Source organism: Gastrolobium bilobum, unplaced genomic scaffold, assembly GCF_033153095.1.
Source record: "Gastrolobium bilobum isolate Gb01-03AN ecotype WA unplaced genomic scaffold, APGP_CSIRO_Gbil_v1 utg20749, whole genome shotgun sequence".
NCBI classification, from domain to species: Eukaryota; Viridiplantae; Streptophyta; class Magnoliopsida; order Fabales; family Fabaceae; genus Gastrolobium; species Gastrolobium bilobum.
Window position 1 is genome coordinate 44,720 of NW_026895879.1, and position 19,795 is coordinate 64,514.

General features: G+C 34.0%; 2 protein-coding genes across 2 annotated transcripts; one reads left to right on the forward strand and one right to left on the reverse strand.

Annotated features, from left to right (window-relative positions):
• The first annotated feature begins 14,991 nt into the window (after positions 1–14,991).
• Positions 14,992–15,577, forward strand: LOC133296583 (histone H3.2-like). Its single transcript, XM_061495596.1, has one exon. The coding sequence runs from the start codon at positions 15,075–15,077 to the stop codon at positions 15,483–15,485; it is 411 nt and encodes a 136-aa protein (XP_061351580.1). The 5' UTR covers positions 14,992–15,074; the 3' UTR covers positions 15,486–15,577.
• Positions 15,578–15,865: 288 nt separating this feature from the next.
• LOC133296584 (probable glucan endo-1,3-beta-glucosidase A6) lies at positions 15,866–17,325 on the reverse strand. The gene is made up of 2 exons (XM_061495597.1): positions 16,023–17,325; positions 15,866–15,903 (listed from the first exon to the last, which is right to left on the reverse strand). Exons 1-2 carry the CDS (start codon positions 17,233–17,235, stop codon positions 15,866–15,868), a joined length of 1,251 nt encoding a protein of 416 aa, XP_061351581.1. The 5' UTR covers positions 17,236–17,325.
• Positions 17,326–19,795: the final 2,470 nt, after the last annotated feature.

Below are 19,795 nucleotides of genomic sequence, written 5' to 3' on the forward strand. Positions count from 1 at the left end.
AGAAGTTAGGCCAAACAGGTTTTGAGAAAAGTTCTTATAATAAAAGCTCTTTTTTCTATAATGGAGAAAAAAGTTAAAAGCCAAAAGCTCTTAGGAGGAGTTTTTTTTAAGCTCTTATCAACTTTTCTTGAATTGTGTATATATTTTTAAAGGAAGAGTTATAAAGATAGAGAGAGAATTCTCTTGAAATATATGTTTTTAAGCTAAATTTTTTATGTAATTATCAAACAACTTTTAACTTTTTTAAGCTTTTTTTTTTTTAACTTTAGCTTATAAGTAGCTTCTAACTTAAAAGAGAGAGGATCCAAGCAGGCTCTTAATGGGTCTCATCCACTTTTTTTGTATATTGTATGAGATATTTTATCTCATGTAACATAATAAACAATATCCTCACACACACACACACATATATATATATAAGCTTTAATGTTTCTAAAGTGAATGTAGATAAGTTATCTACATTCACTCCCAAAACGACGTCGTTTTGAATTGAAAAATTAAAAAATTATAATGAAAAAGACTATTATAACCCTGAAATAAATTATAATTACAAAAATATCTTGATTTCTGCCTCAAAACGACGTCATTTTGGACTCACTGTAGATAAGTTATCTACATTGACTGTAGAAAAAGCGAACCCATATATATATAGTGGCGGACCTATTTAGTTTTTTATGTGTGCAAGTGCACACATAAATTTTGTCCTACATTCTTTTTTTAGTAAAAAAGATATATATTTTTTAATTAATTATGAGTGTCACTCAAGGAGCAATTTTAGTGGCTATATTACGAGGAATAAAGCACAAATACTAAGAAAGAAACATATCTTATTTATTGCTTATGTTTTAGTGGTTTTATATCGTTAAGTTGATTACTATTTTTTTATGTTAAGTTCAAGTTTTTTTTTTCTTTTGTTGTTTGAGGATCATATCCCTCATATTATATGAATAAAATTTTTTGTCAAGTTATATAATATTAAAGAAAGTGAGATGACACATTATTCAATGAATTAGTCTTGTCTTTTTCTTAACAAGACAAAAAATTTGGTTCATGTAACATAAGGGATATAATTTTTTTTATATTCTTTTATATTTTAATGCATTTAAAATTTTGTTTAAATTTTTTTTCCGGGAGCACTGACCCCAAATCTTCTTCACTAAATATTCGGACTAAATATGCACACATAAATAAAATTTTCTGGGTCTGATACTGTATATACATACATACATATATATATATATATATATATATATGAATTTGATATTTATCATATTGTAGGGAATATTTTATCTGTTATACACACATAAAAGTATGTGGGGCTATGTAGAGTCACGTGAAGAGAGTAGAGAAAAAAAATATAGATCTCACATACTTTTATGTGTGTGTAAAAGATAATTTGATTTCTACAATATATAAGAGACATTAATCTTATATATATATGTGTGTGTGGGATATGATCATTTGATACCGATGTTGAACATTTTAGTTTAACACAAAATCTTAACCGTTTATTTCCTCCAATCTGACGGTTATAATTTATTGGATCATACTTATTAATTAATTAATAACTCCCAACAAATTATAAACATTCGATTGGCCATGTATGCATAAAGAGAGTCATTGTTCGACAACTAGCCTTTTCTTTTTCAAATACAGACCACACACTTCATCAAGAGTGGTCTTTCACGAGTCTTCGCAAGTGTTGGTTTGGTACAAATTTATAATCTTCCCAACAAAAGGAATTTAATGGGTAGCATTTTTATTTTATTTTTCACGGCCAATGATAAAGATTTTAGCGAAAACTGAAACTGGACCCTTTTTTTTTTTCAAAAAACAATTGAACCTTTTTAGAGTATAATTGACAGATTTGAATTCTCTCATGTGGAAAAGTGGTCATCTGCCTGTGGTCATGTTATTTAATCACAGCCATTCATTTTCACTCATTGATGATGATAAGAGAGAGAAAAATATATAATTTTTAAATGAGTGGTTATGATCAAATAACATGATCACATGACTATTTTTTCACATAAAAGGATCCAAATCCATAATTGACTTAGTTCATATAATGTTTTTCTAAATTTCAACTGTTTCATATTAAAACTGTTTTCCAAAATAGAGGTTGAATGCGTTATTTGGTAATGTATGTTATATACTTTAGGATATGTTTTCGGGAAATTGATAATTGTATAATGTATATACTAGGTGAAGTATAATGCAGAGTTTAAGTCATTGAAAAAAAAAAAGTAGGGTTGAAAGTGTAGTTTAATGATTTGTGTGAATGTAAGCATGGATTGGCGGGGCTACCAATTAATGTAATGGTGATAATTGATAAATGCGTGAGAAGTATATGAATAATGTAAGTATTATAACTCAATTTTAGATTATCGATTGATGTGGCCATGAATTGATCTGTGATGGTGAGGAAACATCCGTTTATAATTTTTTTTTATAAATTAGACTAAGTATGACCGGTCATACACTCTTGATTGAATTATGACCGGTCATACTTAGTGTAGTTTGTAAGAGTTTGTAAACAAAAAGTTTGTCAATATAACTGTTCCCGTGTGTATATATATATATATATATATATATATATATATATATATTATTGGAAGAATAAAAACGTTTAAGCTTCTTCTTCAATGTTGAACTTGGTCAAATTACTGTAACAAACATAGTTAGATGTTGGTACCTCAACCAGACAACTGCTCAAAAAGGGAGAAGAAAAATCCAACAAAAGTATGGAACCCCACCATCAATTAGACAAAAGGCAAAGAAAAAGTGATTCCTTTTTCATGCCAAACATGAGAAGTGAAAATGAAATTCTTCTATAAGATTAATAGATGAAAGATAATCGGGTTAAGTAAGGAATAAAGTGCACTTCCACTACCATCTAACATATTCCCGTTTTGATGCTTATGTTGGAAGAGTTTTAAAGGAGGGTGATTAATGGAATCCTTGTTTAAGATTACCAGCATCTCAAGCTCTATCATCAGACCACCATATATGGGATACCCATAACCCTCTATTTCTCTGAAAAGGAAACTTTAAAAATGGGTGACGTGGGTTGTAGTCTTAATTTTGTAATAAGTAATAATTGCCCGCAATTAAATGAGGATCAAATGTGGTGTATATATGCACTTGGTTTATTTTTTATTTTTATATTTAGTTGATGTACTTTTATTAATGATTATGAAATTATATTTTATTATTTACATTCTTTCATGTTTTGGAAAAATTACAAATTGTTAATAATAATTTTTTATTATTTTCTTTGTAGATTCTTAAAAATAACAACCGAACGCTCCCTATAATTGCCACCAAACTAGTGGTCCAATCACATGAATTGGTTCGTTTTAATTTTCATGTATTTCAAGTTAAAATGGCGACCATCGTATTAAACAAAACATTGTCTTTTACGAGATTATGTAGCTATGCTCTAATTAATAAAGGACATAAGGTCATTTTTTTTAGTAGATAATATAAGGTCATCTTTATAAATAGTTTAGTCGATAGAGAGTTGTAAAACATGTAATATAAGTATGTAAGTTCATATTCCGCAATGCACTGTGCTTTTTTTTCCTTCTCTTCTTTCTCCCTTCCCTCCCCCGCTTGTAGGATTCCATATAAGCTTCTTGGAAAAAGAAAAAAAAAAAAAGACGCAAGATCATTGTTATTCTGCAGTGCAACTGCAGATTGCATGCCTATTCATGCCTGTGTGAGAAAAGAAAAAGTGGATTGATGGAAAATAAGTGTTTTATTTTAATTAAAAAAAGAGTGGACTTGAGTTGAGATGACAAAATGACATATTTTATTATATGAAGCATTTTCTCTGCTCTCAGCTGATGGCGTCACATCTTTGCCACTATATAATTTAATATATAGTGCTGCAAATTTATTTTGCCTAATACAATCTGCATGATATTATTAATACAAATAGCCAAATAGAGAACTTTAAACCCCAAGCGAAGGAATGGGGTAAAAATTAAATTGTTCTTCCTACGTCAAATATAAAAGAATAAAGGGTTTGGTTTTTCTAAAGTTACTTTAGATAATTTTATCTAATGTTCATCGAAACGACGTCGTTTTGGGGCGAAAATCATGGTGTATTTGTAATTTTAATTTATTTCAGGGTTATAATAGTCATTATCATTCTGATTTTTTAATTTTTCAACCCCAAAACGACATCGTTTCGATGAACATTAGACAAAGTTATCTAAAGTAATATTAGATACTTTTTTCCCAAGAATGAATGTTCATTTTGTGAGTGTATGGCTCTGTTTGATAACTGTTTTTAAAAATATTTTTTTGATTTTTAGAACAAACAAATCAAAAAAATACAAGGTTTGTTTTGTAAATATAATAATTAAAAACTATAACTGTTTTTTTGTTTTTAGAATCAAATTTAGATAACATGTCTGAGTTATTTTTGTTTTCACTTTTAATTTTTAACTTTTAAAACAAAAAAACATAAGAAAAACACTTAATTTTATAACTATTTTACAAAACAGTTTTAAGAAGATGAAAAATAAGAACGCAATCAAACAGGCCCTATATTTTTCTAAACATGGTTTTCAGATAATGTTATATTTGTATTCTTTATTATTGAGCTAGTTTGCTGTTGTGGGCCAAATGATAAAAATATGATGTATTTGTTTTGGAGTCCATGTCCTATTAGATTGCAGGGGACAAAACGACCGTACTACGGTCAAATATCAAATATATCTCCGGATGATGATACATTCGGTAAGTATCACCGTTATAGAGCAGTCAACTGCGTCAAGTTGATTGACAGGTGTTGCGAACACGGCAAATATATCGGTCGTACAAGTAATAAAGTGATTAAGTAAAAGTATCGTTCGCACGAGGACTAATTTCAAACAATAGTTTCGTCGTTTTTATCTAAGTTAGACAATTCAAAAGTAATTTCGCAGGTAACCAATATTTAATTAAAAATTAAATATAAAAGACAGTAAAAGAAATTAATAAAAAAGATAATTTGAAATAAAAATTGAGTTTTAAAATCAAGAATAAAAATGCAGTTAGGTTTACTTCACCTCCGATCCCCCTTAATTGGTTTAATTACAATTCAATAATATTATATCTCAATTATTTCAAACAAATCATCATCTAGAAATTAATTGGTTAAATCCTAATGTCTTAGTTCTTTAACCCTTTAACCCAATCGGAATCCTAATGTCTTATAAATTCCTTTTAGATTAAGCCTTAAGCGCGATGAATTACAAAAGGTTGCAATTCCTACAAGCCTATGTCTAGATCATGCAAGAATTGGTGTTCTACCCCTGTCTATATCAAGATCCCAATATGTCTATTGTGAACCCTAACCCTCTTTATCCCTATATAATTGGCCAGATCATACAAGAATTTAAACATGTAAATCAAGGTAAACACAAATAATTTAAGACAGTTTATTAATGAAAAGAATTAAACCAAAACAAGGATTCACGTCGGATCCATATTCCTAACTACTAAGAAAACTAGCCAAACATAGTTGGCTTAAACAAAACAAAGAAAGAAAAAGAATCAATATTGTTCAGTCTCATTCAAGCTCTTCTCTCTCTGAAATCTCCAACTCTGGACTCCGGTGTTCTCCTCCTTCTTCTGAACATGCTTGCCTCTAACAAATTGTGCCTTTGTGTTTCCCAGAGATGCCTTTTTATAGGAATGAAATCATATCTTTTAATTTTTCATAATATCTTCAATGGAATCTTCACTAGAATCTCTAATCATATCTTTGATCCAATCCTTCAAATCTTTCCCTTTTATTTAATGGAAAATTTTCCTTAAAAATATTCAAACGAAGATTTGATAAGATATTGAATGAAAATATAAGAAATCTTATGAAAATATTATTGAAAATAAAATAACAATTTAATTTTAATTCTCATAACTTTTAATTACTTCTAATTAATTTCATGCTCATATTGACCCTTAATACACCAGATTGATTTCTTCCTGGCTAGAAGAGAAGATAGAACTTCTTGTGTCGAATGTAAGGTCTACCCTGGAGAGTGTGTTCCTACGCAACATAAGCTGGTAGTCTTGGATGTTCGGTTCAACAAAGTACGTACAATGAAGAAGAGGGCTCAGAATCCAAGGATAAGGTGGTGGAAGCTTAAGGAGGGAAAAGAGAGAGAGTTCAATGATAGAATGTTGCACGAAGGACCTTGGGAGTTTGATGGAGGAGTAAATGCAATATGGAATGAGATGGCTAAGTGTATTTAAAATTTGGGACGGAGGGTGTTGGGAGAAAGCAAAGGAAATGGATTTCATACAAAGGAAACATGGTGGTGGAATGGAGAGGTGCAAGAGGCAATTAAACATAAGAAGGAGTGCTTTAGATCTTTGCATAAAAGTCCCAGTGAAGAGAACCTGCAAAAGTTTAGATTGGCGAGAAAAAATGCAAAGAAAGCAGTGCGAGAAGCGAGAGGCAAGGTTTTCGACGAGTTGTATAAAAATCTTGGGAGCAAGGATGGTGAAAGAGGTATTTATAAACTTGCAAGGATAAGGGATAAGAAAAGTAAAGACCTCACTCAAGTTAGATGCATCAAGGATGAAAATCAAAAACTTCTGGTGAGAGATGAAGATGTAAATGAAAGATGGTTGAAATACTTCAACAAGCTGTTTAATGGGATGAAGATACAAGCGAGGTGGACTTAGAGGACGCGTATGATGATATGAATATAAGATTTGTACGCAAAATTAATACACATGAAGTTAAGGAGGCTTTAAAGAGGATGAAGACTAATAAAGCCTTGGGGCCTGATGGTGTCCCTATTGAAATGTGGAGAGGCCTGGGGGATGTGGCAATAAAATGGTTGACCAATCTTTTTAATAAGATTCTCCAGACGAATAAGATGCCTAATGTATGGAGGAAAAGTATGATTGTGCATATCTACAAAAACAAGGGAGATATACAGAATTGTTCAAACTATAGAGGCATTAAGCTAATGAGTCATACTATGAAGTTGTGGGAGAGGGTTATTGAACATCGCTTGAGGAGAGATACCAAGGTTTCTGTAAATCAATTTGGATTTATGCCAGGAAGATGTACCATGGAAGCCATTTTCTTGATGCGACAACTAATGGAAAGATACCGAGAAAAGAAGAAGGACTTGCATATGGTGTTCATAGACCTTGAGAAAGCATACGATAGGGTTCCAAGGAAAGTTTTATGGTGGGTCCTGGAGAAGAAAAAGGTTCCATTAAAGTATGTAAAGGCAATCAAGGATATGTATGATGGGGCTACTACATGTGTAAAAGCTTGTAACGGATCATCAAGTTATTTTCCTATCACGGTAGGTGTACACCAAGGGTCGGCTCTAAGTCCTTACCTCTTTGCCTTAGTTATGGATGAACTAACAAAAGATATTCAAGAGGAAGTGCCATGGTGTATGCTTTTTGCAGACGATATTTGTGCTTATTGATGAGAGCAAGGAGGGTGTTAATAGGAAACTTGAATTGTGGAGAAGCACATTGGAATCCAGAGGATTCACATTAAGTCGAAGCAAGACTGAGTATCTGAAGTGTGAGTTTTCTCTGGTACAAGATGAGGACCAAGAACCTGTGCATCTAAATGGTCAAGAGGTACCCAAAAAAAATGCTTTTAAATACTTGGGCTCCATTTTACAAAACGGTGGAGAGATTGATGAGGATGTAAATCACAGAATCAGAGCAGGGTGGATGAAATGGCGTAGTGCATCTGCATTTTTGTGTGACCGCAAAATTCCCCTGAAGTTAAAAGGAAAATTCTATAAAACGGCAGTACGACCGGCAATGCTATCTGGAGCGGAATGCTGGCCAGCACATAGGCAACATGAGCATAAGATAGGAGTAGCAGAGATGAGGATGTTAAGGTGGATGTGTGGTTACACAAGGATGGATAAGATAAGAAATGAAGATATTCGACGAAAGGTTGGAGTAGTACCGGTAGCCGAGAAGATGAGAGAACATAGATTGAGGTGGTTTGGGCACGTGATGAGAAGACCCATGGATGCTCCTGTAAGAACAGAAGTTTGTTACCAAAAGCTAAACACAAAAAGAGGCAGAGGTAGGCCGAAGCTTACTTGGGGGAAAGTAGTAAAACAATATTTAATGGAGTGGGATATAGATTGGCGGACAGTATGTCTTAGAAAGGAATGGAGAAAAGCTATAAGTATGGTGGAGGGTTAGACCCGCTGTTATTCCTATGTTCCATATGGTCCCTTTTTAGTCCTTTTCCCCTTCATTTCCCCCACTTCTTCTTATCCCTTTCTTTTTTACTTTTATTTATTTATATATACATATATTTTTATTTTATTTTATTTTATTTTATTTTATTATTTTATTTGTGTATTTTTATTTATTTATTTATTTATTTATTTTTTTATTTTTTTTTTTTTATTTTTATTTTATTTTTATTTTTTTTTTACTTTTTTTTTCCAACTGTTTTGTATCTTTCATGTGGGTTCATCTACCACCGACCCCAATTAATTTGGAATAAAGATGTTGTTGATGTTGATGTTGATGTTGATTGACCCTTAATACATAGTAATTTGGAGACTCATCAACGGGTTCAGTCCCGCCATGAACAGTGACGGAACAACATGCCACCTAGGCTCCCTGCTCCGAACGCGTCAAGCAACCAGATGAGTGTGTTTCTTCACTAGAGCCGTCAACCATGGTGACGTGAATGGCAGCCCTGTCAGCACAATCTCGTCAGCCATCTTGACGGGTTGTGCGGCCACAGGTTATGTGGCAGCAATATTCCTCCACTCCCGCCACTTTCCTTGACGGCACATGCTGTCGGTGACCACGAGTTTTGCGTGAGGGGTGTCCTGTACATACACAATTAATGTCTTCATTGACACTTACGAGAATACTTTTTGGTTATATATGGTATTAGTCGATGCTGCTCAATACGTAACAATTTGGTGTTTCTATTTTTTGCATTTGATATTGACTAACTATTCGTATTTTATTTTATATCGGTTCTTGCAATGTGTATTTAAACATCTGTTGTTTATTTAGTTATTTTGAATGTCCTCTATCCTATTTTTTGTATTTTATTTGCATAAAAACACAATATTAGAATAAAACAATTTCCTTCATTTGTATATTATAATGGTTCTAAAATTAACGGTGTAGGCAGTTTGAGCTCCGAAGGGGAAAAAAGAGTAATGTATATTGTCCGAGGCTTGTCCTTTGAAGATCTACTTAAGAAGATTCGTCTGAAGTTGAAGTTGCAACAAAATCAAGTAATATCTTCAGTTACAGGTAGAGTCCCATGTGGAAATCACAAATATGTAGGTTTTGAAATAACTGATGATAAAGAGATTGACATTTTTCTTGGAACATTTGTCCAAAACTCTACTACGTCTCAATTTATTGAGTTATACGTGGATATTGAGACATCAGAGGATCTGTCAACACCAATACGTAGGTTGGACCTTAACAGTCAGAAAGAAATTTCATCGTCATCGGTACCCTAGCCCACACAATCAACCACTGCGGATGGAGAAGAAAACGACTATAATGTTGAACCTGATAATGAAGAGGAATAGGATAAGGATGAAGAAGATGAAGACACTCTATTGGCAAATGACGATGATCAGAATGATAGAGATCCAGGTGATGATGAACATCATGATGATCCCATAACACACCAGATTGTTATCCCTATGTCCAATGTTGCGGTTGTTCCACCATCATCAGTTAGTCAGTAAACCAGTTACCTATTTGACTATCTTTCCTTTTATGTGTGTAAACCAGTCATCGGCCCAATGATGAGTCAATCAACTCATCTTAAGGTTCCCACCATCCAAATCCACTGCGAGTGGAGATATTCCCATGTATTGCTGAACTACATTCTCCCAATTCGCATGGGTATAGCCAGAAACGACTCGTCCCTCAGAGGCTAAACCCATAATGGCCTCAACATCCTATAAAGTAATAGTCATCTCTCCAATGGGCATATGGAAAGTGTGAGTCTCAGGCCTCCACCTTTCAACCAGTATAGTAATCAACCCATGGTCAATCTGTCATGACAAAAAAAAAATAAAGTAAAAAACATTTAAAGGTCCTTATTATTGCTAACATGTATACAACAAGTATAAATTCATAACTGAAACATACCGGTAGTCGTCTCATGCGACCCGCATGCCAGAAACCTGCACGCATCAAATGCTGTTGCAAGTCCAGGGGAATATCATCAGGGTTATGCACGTCTCTGATGCCCCTACCCTCTGAGGCTTGTCTCACTCTAAGAGACTTCAAATGTCTGTCGTTCCACACGACTTGGGACCTGTGAGATAGCTGCACATCTTCATCCAATACACCCCACTCTTTTGGACCGGGGTCAATGCAAGGTCCATGACTAGCCATTTAACTAACAAAAATTTACAAAATTTATCAATAATCATAGGGACTATATAATTAAAACAATAATTGCATTGATTATTTAATCAAATTTAACATCAAATTTTATTACTATTAATTAAAACACTAATTACTATTACGACATAATAATTAGATTAATGGTTTGTCCTAAAGCATTTTGTATAGAAATTAATTATTTGACAAATTTATTTTTTATGCCAACGATTTCCCAATATTGTATTATTAATCAATTAGTTTGGATAAAGGATTAAATAACATCATTAATATTGAACAAAATTTTAAATTATAATGACTATTCAATTATTTAATTTATAACTAAAAATTAATAATTTAACTTAATATGTCAAATTGTTAGGGTTTCATTTACTAAGCTTACATCTGTAACTATATAATAGTCAAAACAATTGTTACGAGTTTAATAATTACTAATTAACGTTATTATAAATATAATAAATCAAAATTACGATTAAAGATTAATGTTTACACTTTTCAACATTTATTACTTATTTTTCTTACAAGTAAGTTTTATAGCATTGTAAATCACAATTCGATTACTATTAATGAAAACACTATTTAAAATTACAACATCATAATTACTCTAAAGGCGAATCCATGAACTCCTTAATGATCCTTTTATCGTGCACATGTTACCGAGTTTTAAAGAAGTCATTCGAGTTCCATCTGTTTTTTACGAACAACTATTCCCTTACAAAGATGATGAATCCTTTTGACTTTGTACTCATGCCCAAGTCATGCCTAAAATTATATTGTTCTCCCCATATTTTAGGCAGATAAAGTTGTATAGTCAAAGTACAACCCTTGGATATGTATTTGATGACAACCTTAAGTCTAATAATTATAATGACCCTAACTGGTAAATCTTAGTTAGAGATTTAATTTAAGGATTTAAATGCCATAATTAGATTCAGTGAGTGATTTCGAGTATTTTGACTGTAATCATGACTATGTTATGAATAGTGCGTTCTGCCGGAGAATTTACAGTTTTGTGAATTAACCGGTAGAGCTTAAATGAGCAAAATAATTTTAGGAACATAATTTGAAAATTCTGAAGACAAATATGAGTTCAGAACGAAAAATTGTATAGTCTGGCACTTTCCGTGAAAATCTCGTGAATAGTGTTTCTACCGGGTATTTTGTACTGCTGTTTAAGCAACCGGTAGAGCCCAGAAACAAATAATTGATGAAATAAGAATAATAAAGTCCAATATATGCCAAGCAAGTCAATATAGGCCCAAGAAAATGATAAGTTTATAAGTTTAAGTTTCATAAGTAAATGAAGTACAATTAGTGATTCACAGTGCATTTCGTCAAAAACGGTGCAAAAATCATACTGTGAATTATGAATATATTTTTGTAAGAATTAAAAAGTAATATAAATGATTTTAGAAAAATAAAAATATATTTGTAGCTTTGAGTTAGTTCCGGGTTAGTTTAAGTGAAAATACGCGAAAGAAAAATACCCGGGTAAAAGGCCACATATGCTCACCTTCTTAAGTCACTTAAGTCTCATTTCCAAATCAGTTTCTCTCTCCTCTCCTCACTCTCAAAACCGAGCTGCAGCCATGGGGGAAGGGTTTGGGGTTGTCTTCTTCCTTCTTTGATTTCTCCATGGTTAAGCCACCAAATCTTCCACCCAATATACCAATCTCATAGGAAATCGTCCAAGGAAGCTATTCCACCCTTCCATTTGAGCTGATTTCGTTTGTGGAGGGAGATATTCATCACTCCATTTTCGGATTACTATTCATCCAAGGTGAAAAAGGGGGTTTTTGGTGGAGTCTTGCTTGTTGGTCACCTTCTAGACCTTGTATAAGCTTTTGGAGGTAATGAACCTCTATTTCCATGGTATTATTTTGATGATTTGAGTTATAAAAGTTATGAGTATGTTTTGGTAGGAAAGCATTGTGTATTAAACTTTGATTTAATGATGAATCTTTGATGTCTTGGATTTAAGAAATGAAAATAAGCATTTGTATGTATGTAAAAAAAAAAAATTAGAAAAAAATCCTATGCTTTCCTCTACATGTTCGGCCATCATAGGTGAAGAGTAGGTTGTTGTGCAAAAATTTTATCTTAAGTATTAAGAAGGTTTAATGTGTAGGAATTAAGTGGAAATTTGATAAATTACTGAGAATGCCAAAGTGGGAAAAATTATATGAAATATGCCCTTAGGTTTAGGCCTTGTGGGGCTTTGGAGGGACTTTATGCTCCAAAAATTAAGTTGGAACCTTAAGAAAACATGTATTTGTATGTGTAAGTTACATGTAAGTGAAGAAAAAGAACCTTTGTCTATGTCCTTGTAGTGTTCGACCTAGAGGGTGGTATAGGGGTATATTTTGTTACATTTTATTGTAAATAAAATGTGTTGTAATTCATTGTATAAAATTGATGAGTTAAGAAGTGAAATGACTTGAAAAATGGTTGAAAAATACTTTGATTTCCTAAGGGTATGTCCGCGGCTTTTGAAGTAAAATGGCATGAATGATATTGAAAATTCTCAAGTGAATACTTGATTAAAATGAAAGAATGCTAACGAGTATAAGGTGGTCTAGACTTGCGTATTGGCATAACATTGGCAAAAGTATAAAGAAAGGAAGATACGCGATAAAATGTATGCCTTATGGAAAGTCTAGGCATGATAGCATTTTATTGATTTGTATTTGTGGATTCTTGCTCTAGGTGCACCTAGGGACTAAAAAGGATCGGAATCTCTTGAAGACATATAAGTAACTTGTGCAACAAGTAAGCGTATTGGTAAAGCTTCAAGAGGTAAGCTCTATGTTTAAGGAGTCTTTTCCTGCTTGAGTGCTCCACCATGGTTAGTGAACTATGGTTGGACTGTATGACTGTGATTTAGATGCTTTGTATAGATGCATTCATATAGAGTTATTTGATAACATGATATGTTTTGCTCTGATATGACTTCTGTAATATGATTTCTGTAACAATCTCTTGCCATTGATTGTATAGTACCCGGACGTCCGCTTTGGGGTCCTCCCTCGAGACTGATGGTGTACGCCTCTGATATGTCTGGTTCCGCTTTGGGGTCCTCCCTCGGGAACACGTGCGTTGATTTTCGCTTGGGGTCCTCCCTTGGGAATGACGACGCACATCTCTGATATGATATGGATATATGCTCTGTTCTGTTATGATATCTGTTATATGTTGTATTCGTATACTTTGTATCTGACTTTCATGCAGGAGTGAGCCAGGGGTATGGAGAATTCTCTATAAACCTGGAGCTTATTGAGATTTGTAATCTCACCCCTCTTTGGGGACATATTTTCAGGTGCCCAGACTCCCGGTGAGTCCTCACTAGGCAGGGACACGACACGTGGCTGAGGCAGTTGACAGATCGGATTTTGAGTGGCTGTAGGCTACTACCTTTTTGGAGTGTTTGATGTATTTTAGTATTTTCGCATTTGATGGATCATGATATTGATCCTTTATTGTGTATATGGCCTGTGCCTTACATTACCATTAAATAGCTTGATATCGTGCTAGTTTAATGAAGCCACCGATACTTTATCTTGGTGACCCAAAACCAGGAACAAGTTCAGATAATAATCACATAATGCATATAAGTCCTTGATCACATAGTGCATATGAGTCCTCACAATCATTATCTCATCATAGATCATCGAATGTTCACCTTGATTTTCGCAAGGACCTTTATTTATTCAAACATACAAATAAAGAGAGACAATAATATGAAATAGATAAAATAATATCTGATATTATTCATGAAAATATCAAAATACATAATATAATATCATCCAACCACTTAGATTGTCTTTATGACGCTTATATTAACAAGCACCACCTCAACAACCGACAACAAACCAAGTTAGTCTTCTAGTCGTCTTCCTTTGTTGAGCCTAGCTACCTGGAAAAATAAATTTCATAGTTGGAATGAAATAAACTATCATATTCTCAACATTCTAAATAATAATATTTCAGTCCATTTCATTTTATTTTATCTATTTTCACTAAGAAAAAATCATTTTAGTGTTTAAAAATATTTTAATGCTTAATGTTTTTATTTAGTAATCAAGAAGATTATCAGAATGATGGGCTTGAAAAAATTAGAATTGTTTATTTAGTTAATATTTTTATCTATTGCACCTAGAAACAAGTGAAGGATCTGATGGGCTTGAGGTTTAGAGAAAAGGATTCAAAGCCCAATTTTTTGGCATTTGACCCTTGAGCTCCCATTTTCAGAAACCGCGCAAAAAATGAAAATCAATTTCCTTTTCTTGTTTTTTTTTTTCCTCTCCCCTTCAAGGATACATCGATCCGTGTCACCCCGTTTAATTCAATCTCAACCTTCCATCATAATCAGATGAACGATTGTCATTCAACACTAGCTATTCCTCCACACTCCACGTCACCGATCCGCGTGATGCCACAACTACAAACAAACGACACCCGCCCATTCCCTCCTAAAGGATTCAACGGTTACGATCATCATCTACTCATCTCTCTTATGCTTCGCGCACAAACCCCAATTCAAACCTCACGGTATAAATAACCACATCCAATCACTAACTATTATAACTCTCACGAGAAGAAAAGAAAAGAAAAGAAATCAATTTATTTTTTTCTCTAAAACCTTCTCTTTCGGTCAAATTATTAGATTCCGGTGACCGGCAATGGCTCGCACCAAGCAGACCGCTCGCAAGTCCACCGGCGGCAAGGCACCGAGGAAGCAACTGGCGACGAAGGCTGCTAGGAAATCTGCTCCGGCCACCGGCGGCGTGAAAAAGCCACACCGTTTCAGGCCGGGGACTGTGGCGCTCCGAGAGATCCGAAAGTACCAGAAGAGCACGGAGCTTCTGATCCGTAAGCTTCCGTTCCAGCGACTGGTCCGCGAAATTGCGCAGGACTTCAAGACTGATCTTCGGTTCCAGAGCACCGCCGTGGCGGCGCTCCAGGAGGCCGCGGAAGCTTACCTGGTTGGTCTTTTCGAGGACACTAACCTCTGCGCCATTCACGCGAAGCGCGTTACCATCATGCCAAAGGATATTCAGCTCGCGAGGCGCATTAGGGGCGAGCGCGCTTAAGCTTGAGTTTGTGTGTAGATAATGACTAGTTTTGTTAGTCCTCAAACGTTGATGTGATCTTATTTCAATGGTTTTGTTGGATTGAACTGGTGTAAGCGCTTTATTAATGAAATTATTACTCTTGTTCTTCAATCACTGCCTTGTTCTGTTTCAAGTGCTATTTGTATGATTCTAATTTTTAGACAGTGCTTATTTTTTTGAACGTGCGTCTCACAAAAGCATTAACAGAATTTGAAGGAAATATCATATTTCAATAAAGATGTGACGTATAAATATAATATTTTTATTTGGGACATTATTCAGATACCACTACCGATACGAATAAAGCAATATTTCGAAGCTATTGTTTTTCAAAAGCAATCTTTTTCCTTTGTTCATCTTTACATAGTCACGCTTGGGAACTTGCAAGAAGGTCGACCTGTTATAAGAAAACAATATCATCAAAACTGTAATTAGAACATGAGTGTAGAAAGTATAAGATGAAAATGAAAGGAAGCGAAGTGATGAAGATAGGTTTGTGTTGAAGTGAAAACTCACTGGGATCTGTAGTTGTCTGCTCTGCAAGTCCATTGAAATAGCATGTGGCTCCTTGACTTCTAAACTTAGCCCAGTAAGTGGTAAACACGTAATTTGCATGATCAGTGACCGAAACTGGCTCATAGCATTCTTTTCCTGGTGCAAGTGCTTCACAATTAACATTCTCTTCGTTGCAGGCATAGGACAAAGCTGCTGCCAATTCCATTTGGTTTGCTTCTCTTGCTGCCACACACCACACTTTCCCTTTGTAAGGTACATTGTTCTCTGGAGCTGGTAATGGTGCAAAATCTGTCAAAGGTTGCTTTCCTGTTAAGTCAATATCATAAATTAGAGTCCCATCCGGGTGCAAGAAGCCCCAATGTCTTTCTGTTCCTGGACCAGTCTTTTGGTTTTCATCAAACAGTGAAAAGATGAAGGTGGTTATTGCAACCCCAGGTCTAGCTGGGGTCCCAATGGGTGGTTTTGTTGTCATTCTTTGGATGAGATTGCGATTGTATGTAGCTGCATTGTATATGTTTGCTCCAGGTTCTTCTATGTCACCAGAGTTCGGCCATCCTGTTTCAGATATAACGAGCTGGATGTTGGAGTAGCCGAGTTTAGACATTGCAAAGATAAGGGAGTCAAGCATTTGGTCTAACAAATTGGTGTAGACTAAGCCACTACCAGGGTCACTTATGCTGAAATTTCCCCTGAACAGAGCAAAGTCAAGGCTAATATTGTAGGGGTCCTGTGACCATGGGAAATATGGGTATGCATCAATGAAGAAAAATGAGTTTGTTTTGTCTAAGAACTTAAGCAATGGTACTATCACACTGTCTATTATGTCAGATCGGAATCTCCCACTTGAAGGTGGGAAAGTTGATTGTAAGACATCCATCGCCAATGGGGTGCCAATTTTGATGCCTCTGATATTCTGAGCTTTGAGAGATCTTCTGATGCTTCGCATTGCTGGAACAAGATCATGCCACATTTGGTGGCCTTGTTCTGAATTGTAGCTTAGCACCTCATTGCCTACAAGTAGGAAGCGAATCATGGTTTTGGGGTAGTAGGGGAGGACATTGTTCCTCACCCATTCATCTGCTATGCTTTGGTTGGTAGCAATGCCTGAGATTTCATTGTTTGGGATCATGATGGAAACTTTGAGCTTGGTTGTTGATAAAAGCCTTAAAATTTCGGGGTTGGCATCATACAGCTTCACACGGCCAGCGTCCATTGTTGTTAGTAACTCAATGGACCTATATGGAGAGGGAAGATTGTTCCCAAGTTGGCCATAGTTCACACCAATACTGCTTAAGGCTTTCGCTCCTGTACAATAGGGAAAATTGATGTTATATAGTTTAGAAAGTATGATACTGCAGCAGAAAAGGAATGTGTATATATCTATATCTTTCGAACTTACTTGATAATGAAAGTAAACAGACGAGAAATATAGCCAGAGGACCCATTTCTCCAACTTTTATGCTAGGCCTCCCAACAGTTGCAATAATGGTTAAGGAATTAGAGTGAGGTAAAGAGAATATTAGCAGTATCAATTTATACATGAAATGAAGACTCGTAGCAAGAAATCATATATCTCTAGCAAAAGGATCTTCGTGAGTGTATACAAGACTCGTCGGAAAGGAATGAAGAGTTTCAACACATAGATAAATGATTAAACTAGTTGTAAAAGGCAAGGGTGTGCTTTCTTTGCTTCTTGCTTTGATCTGTTTTCCAATCTATTTTATTGCAAGAAATGCAGTTACGTTAGTCACAAACTTTAGAAGGGGAAAGAAGCCACAGAAGTATGAAAATCAGACTAATGAAATGGTGTCACGTATCTCTTGTGAAATAAGACAAACTGTTGCGACAATTTGAGAGTAGCCTCCTTCTAGATCTCGACACGGCCATAGATTGTTTTTACTTACATAGTGAAATTCAACTCTCCAATAGCTCCTTCTTCATTACTTGGATAACCGATAAACTGCTTGACTGAAAGCATTTCATGACAGTCGCGTATTGTGTCTCGTTGGAGAAATTATTCAGGGTGTAATACGCTAATTCATCAATATTGTTGTACTCCCACGTTTTCTAACTTGGTTTTAAGAAATCAAATTTTAAAAATAATAAAAAGTGAGCTACGAATTTATATGAAGGGATTATTATTAATGAAAATGGCGAATTGCATTTAATTAGAGGGTAAATTGGCTAGGATAGATTTTGCTCTAAATATGTGAGAGTTGTGAAGAATGATTTTAGCTATGCCTATTACGTTAAATTATAGGTGCAACTTGTCCTATTCTTTAAAAAATTTAAGGTCTAACATGTAGCTGTTACTCTATTTAAGTTTATCATGCCTTTTTTTTTTTTTTGGTAAGCAGTTTATCATGCCTTTTAAACCTATTAAGAATTACAAAAAATAACTAAAATAATTTTATTTCATTTAAAATAAATAATATGTTATAAGCCAACTTGTGAACTTATATAGATCAAATCTTGTAGAAGTATACATATGACATGTTTATATATATAGGTAGGATCATTTGATACCAGTGTCAAATTTAAATTTGACACCTCATCTGAGAGTCGTTAGATAAAAAAAGATCAATGGTGTCACATGCTTACAAATCAGAGTCGTTGATCTTTTTTGATCTAACAGCTCTTAGATGAGGTGTCAAATTTCAAATATTTGACACTGGTGTCAAATGATCCTACCTCACACACACACACACACACACACACATATATATATAGGGGTTTACATTTATGCAACTGCTGTACGTGCAACAATCAAATACTTGCCATATATATACTTTAAAATATTAAATGCAAGGAATCATAACCATACAAAGGATGAAAACATTAAATGTGGGGAATCATAACCATACACCTGTCGTTGCTGTACGTAAAGCGGCTGCAGAAATGATTTTACCATATATATATATATATAGGGAAATAGTTATCATATATCACATAAGATAGTTCTCTTACGTTGCACACTCATAAAATCTTATACTTATTTTTTCTTTTCTTTTCTTCTTTTTTTAAAAATTATGGGCTCCACAACTTTGTTTCACTCACATAAGATATGTATCTTATGTGACATAAGATTAATAGCTCCCATATATATATAGGGTTTTATATTTCTGCAACTGCTGTACGTGCAACAGTCAAATACTTGTCATATATATACGTGAAATCATTAAATATGAGGAATCATAACAATACATAAGATGAAAGCATTCAATTGTGGGGAATCATAACCATACACCTATTATTGCTGTACATAAAACGGCAGTAGAAATGATTTTACCATATATATATATATATATAGGCTTTAATGTTTCTAAAGTGAATGTAGATAAGTTATTTACATTCGCTCCCAAAACGACATCGTTTTGGGTTGAAAAATTAAAAAATTATATTGAAAAAGACTATTATAACCCTGAAATAAATTATAATTACAAAAATACCTTAATTTCCGCCTCAAAACGACGTCGTTTTGGATTCACGGTAGATAAGTTATCTACATTGACTGTAGAAAAAGCGAACCCATATATATATTAGATCTAAGTCGGTTCTATTTTATAAAATATATTATGTTAGGTTGGACCAAATATTCAATATAGGCTGCATAACCTATTTACACGCTTACATCAAATATACTAAATTTCTTTAGAAAATATAAAAAATAAATAAAAATTAGGATAGTGGATGCAATTTTCAATCTATAGTAAAGTTATGATTATTTCACACTAGTGTAAGTTACATTCTTAATTTTATTCATTGATTTTATA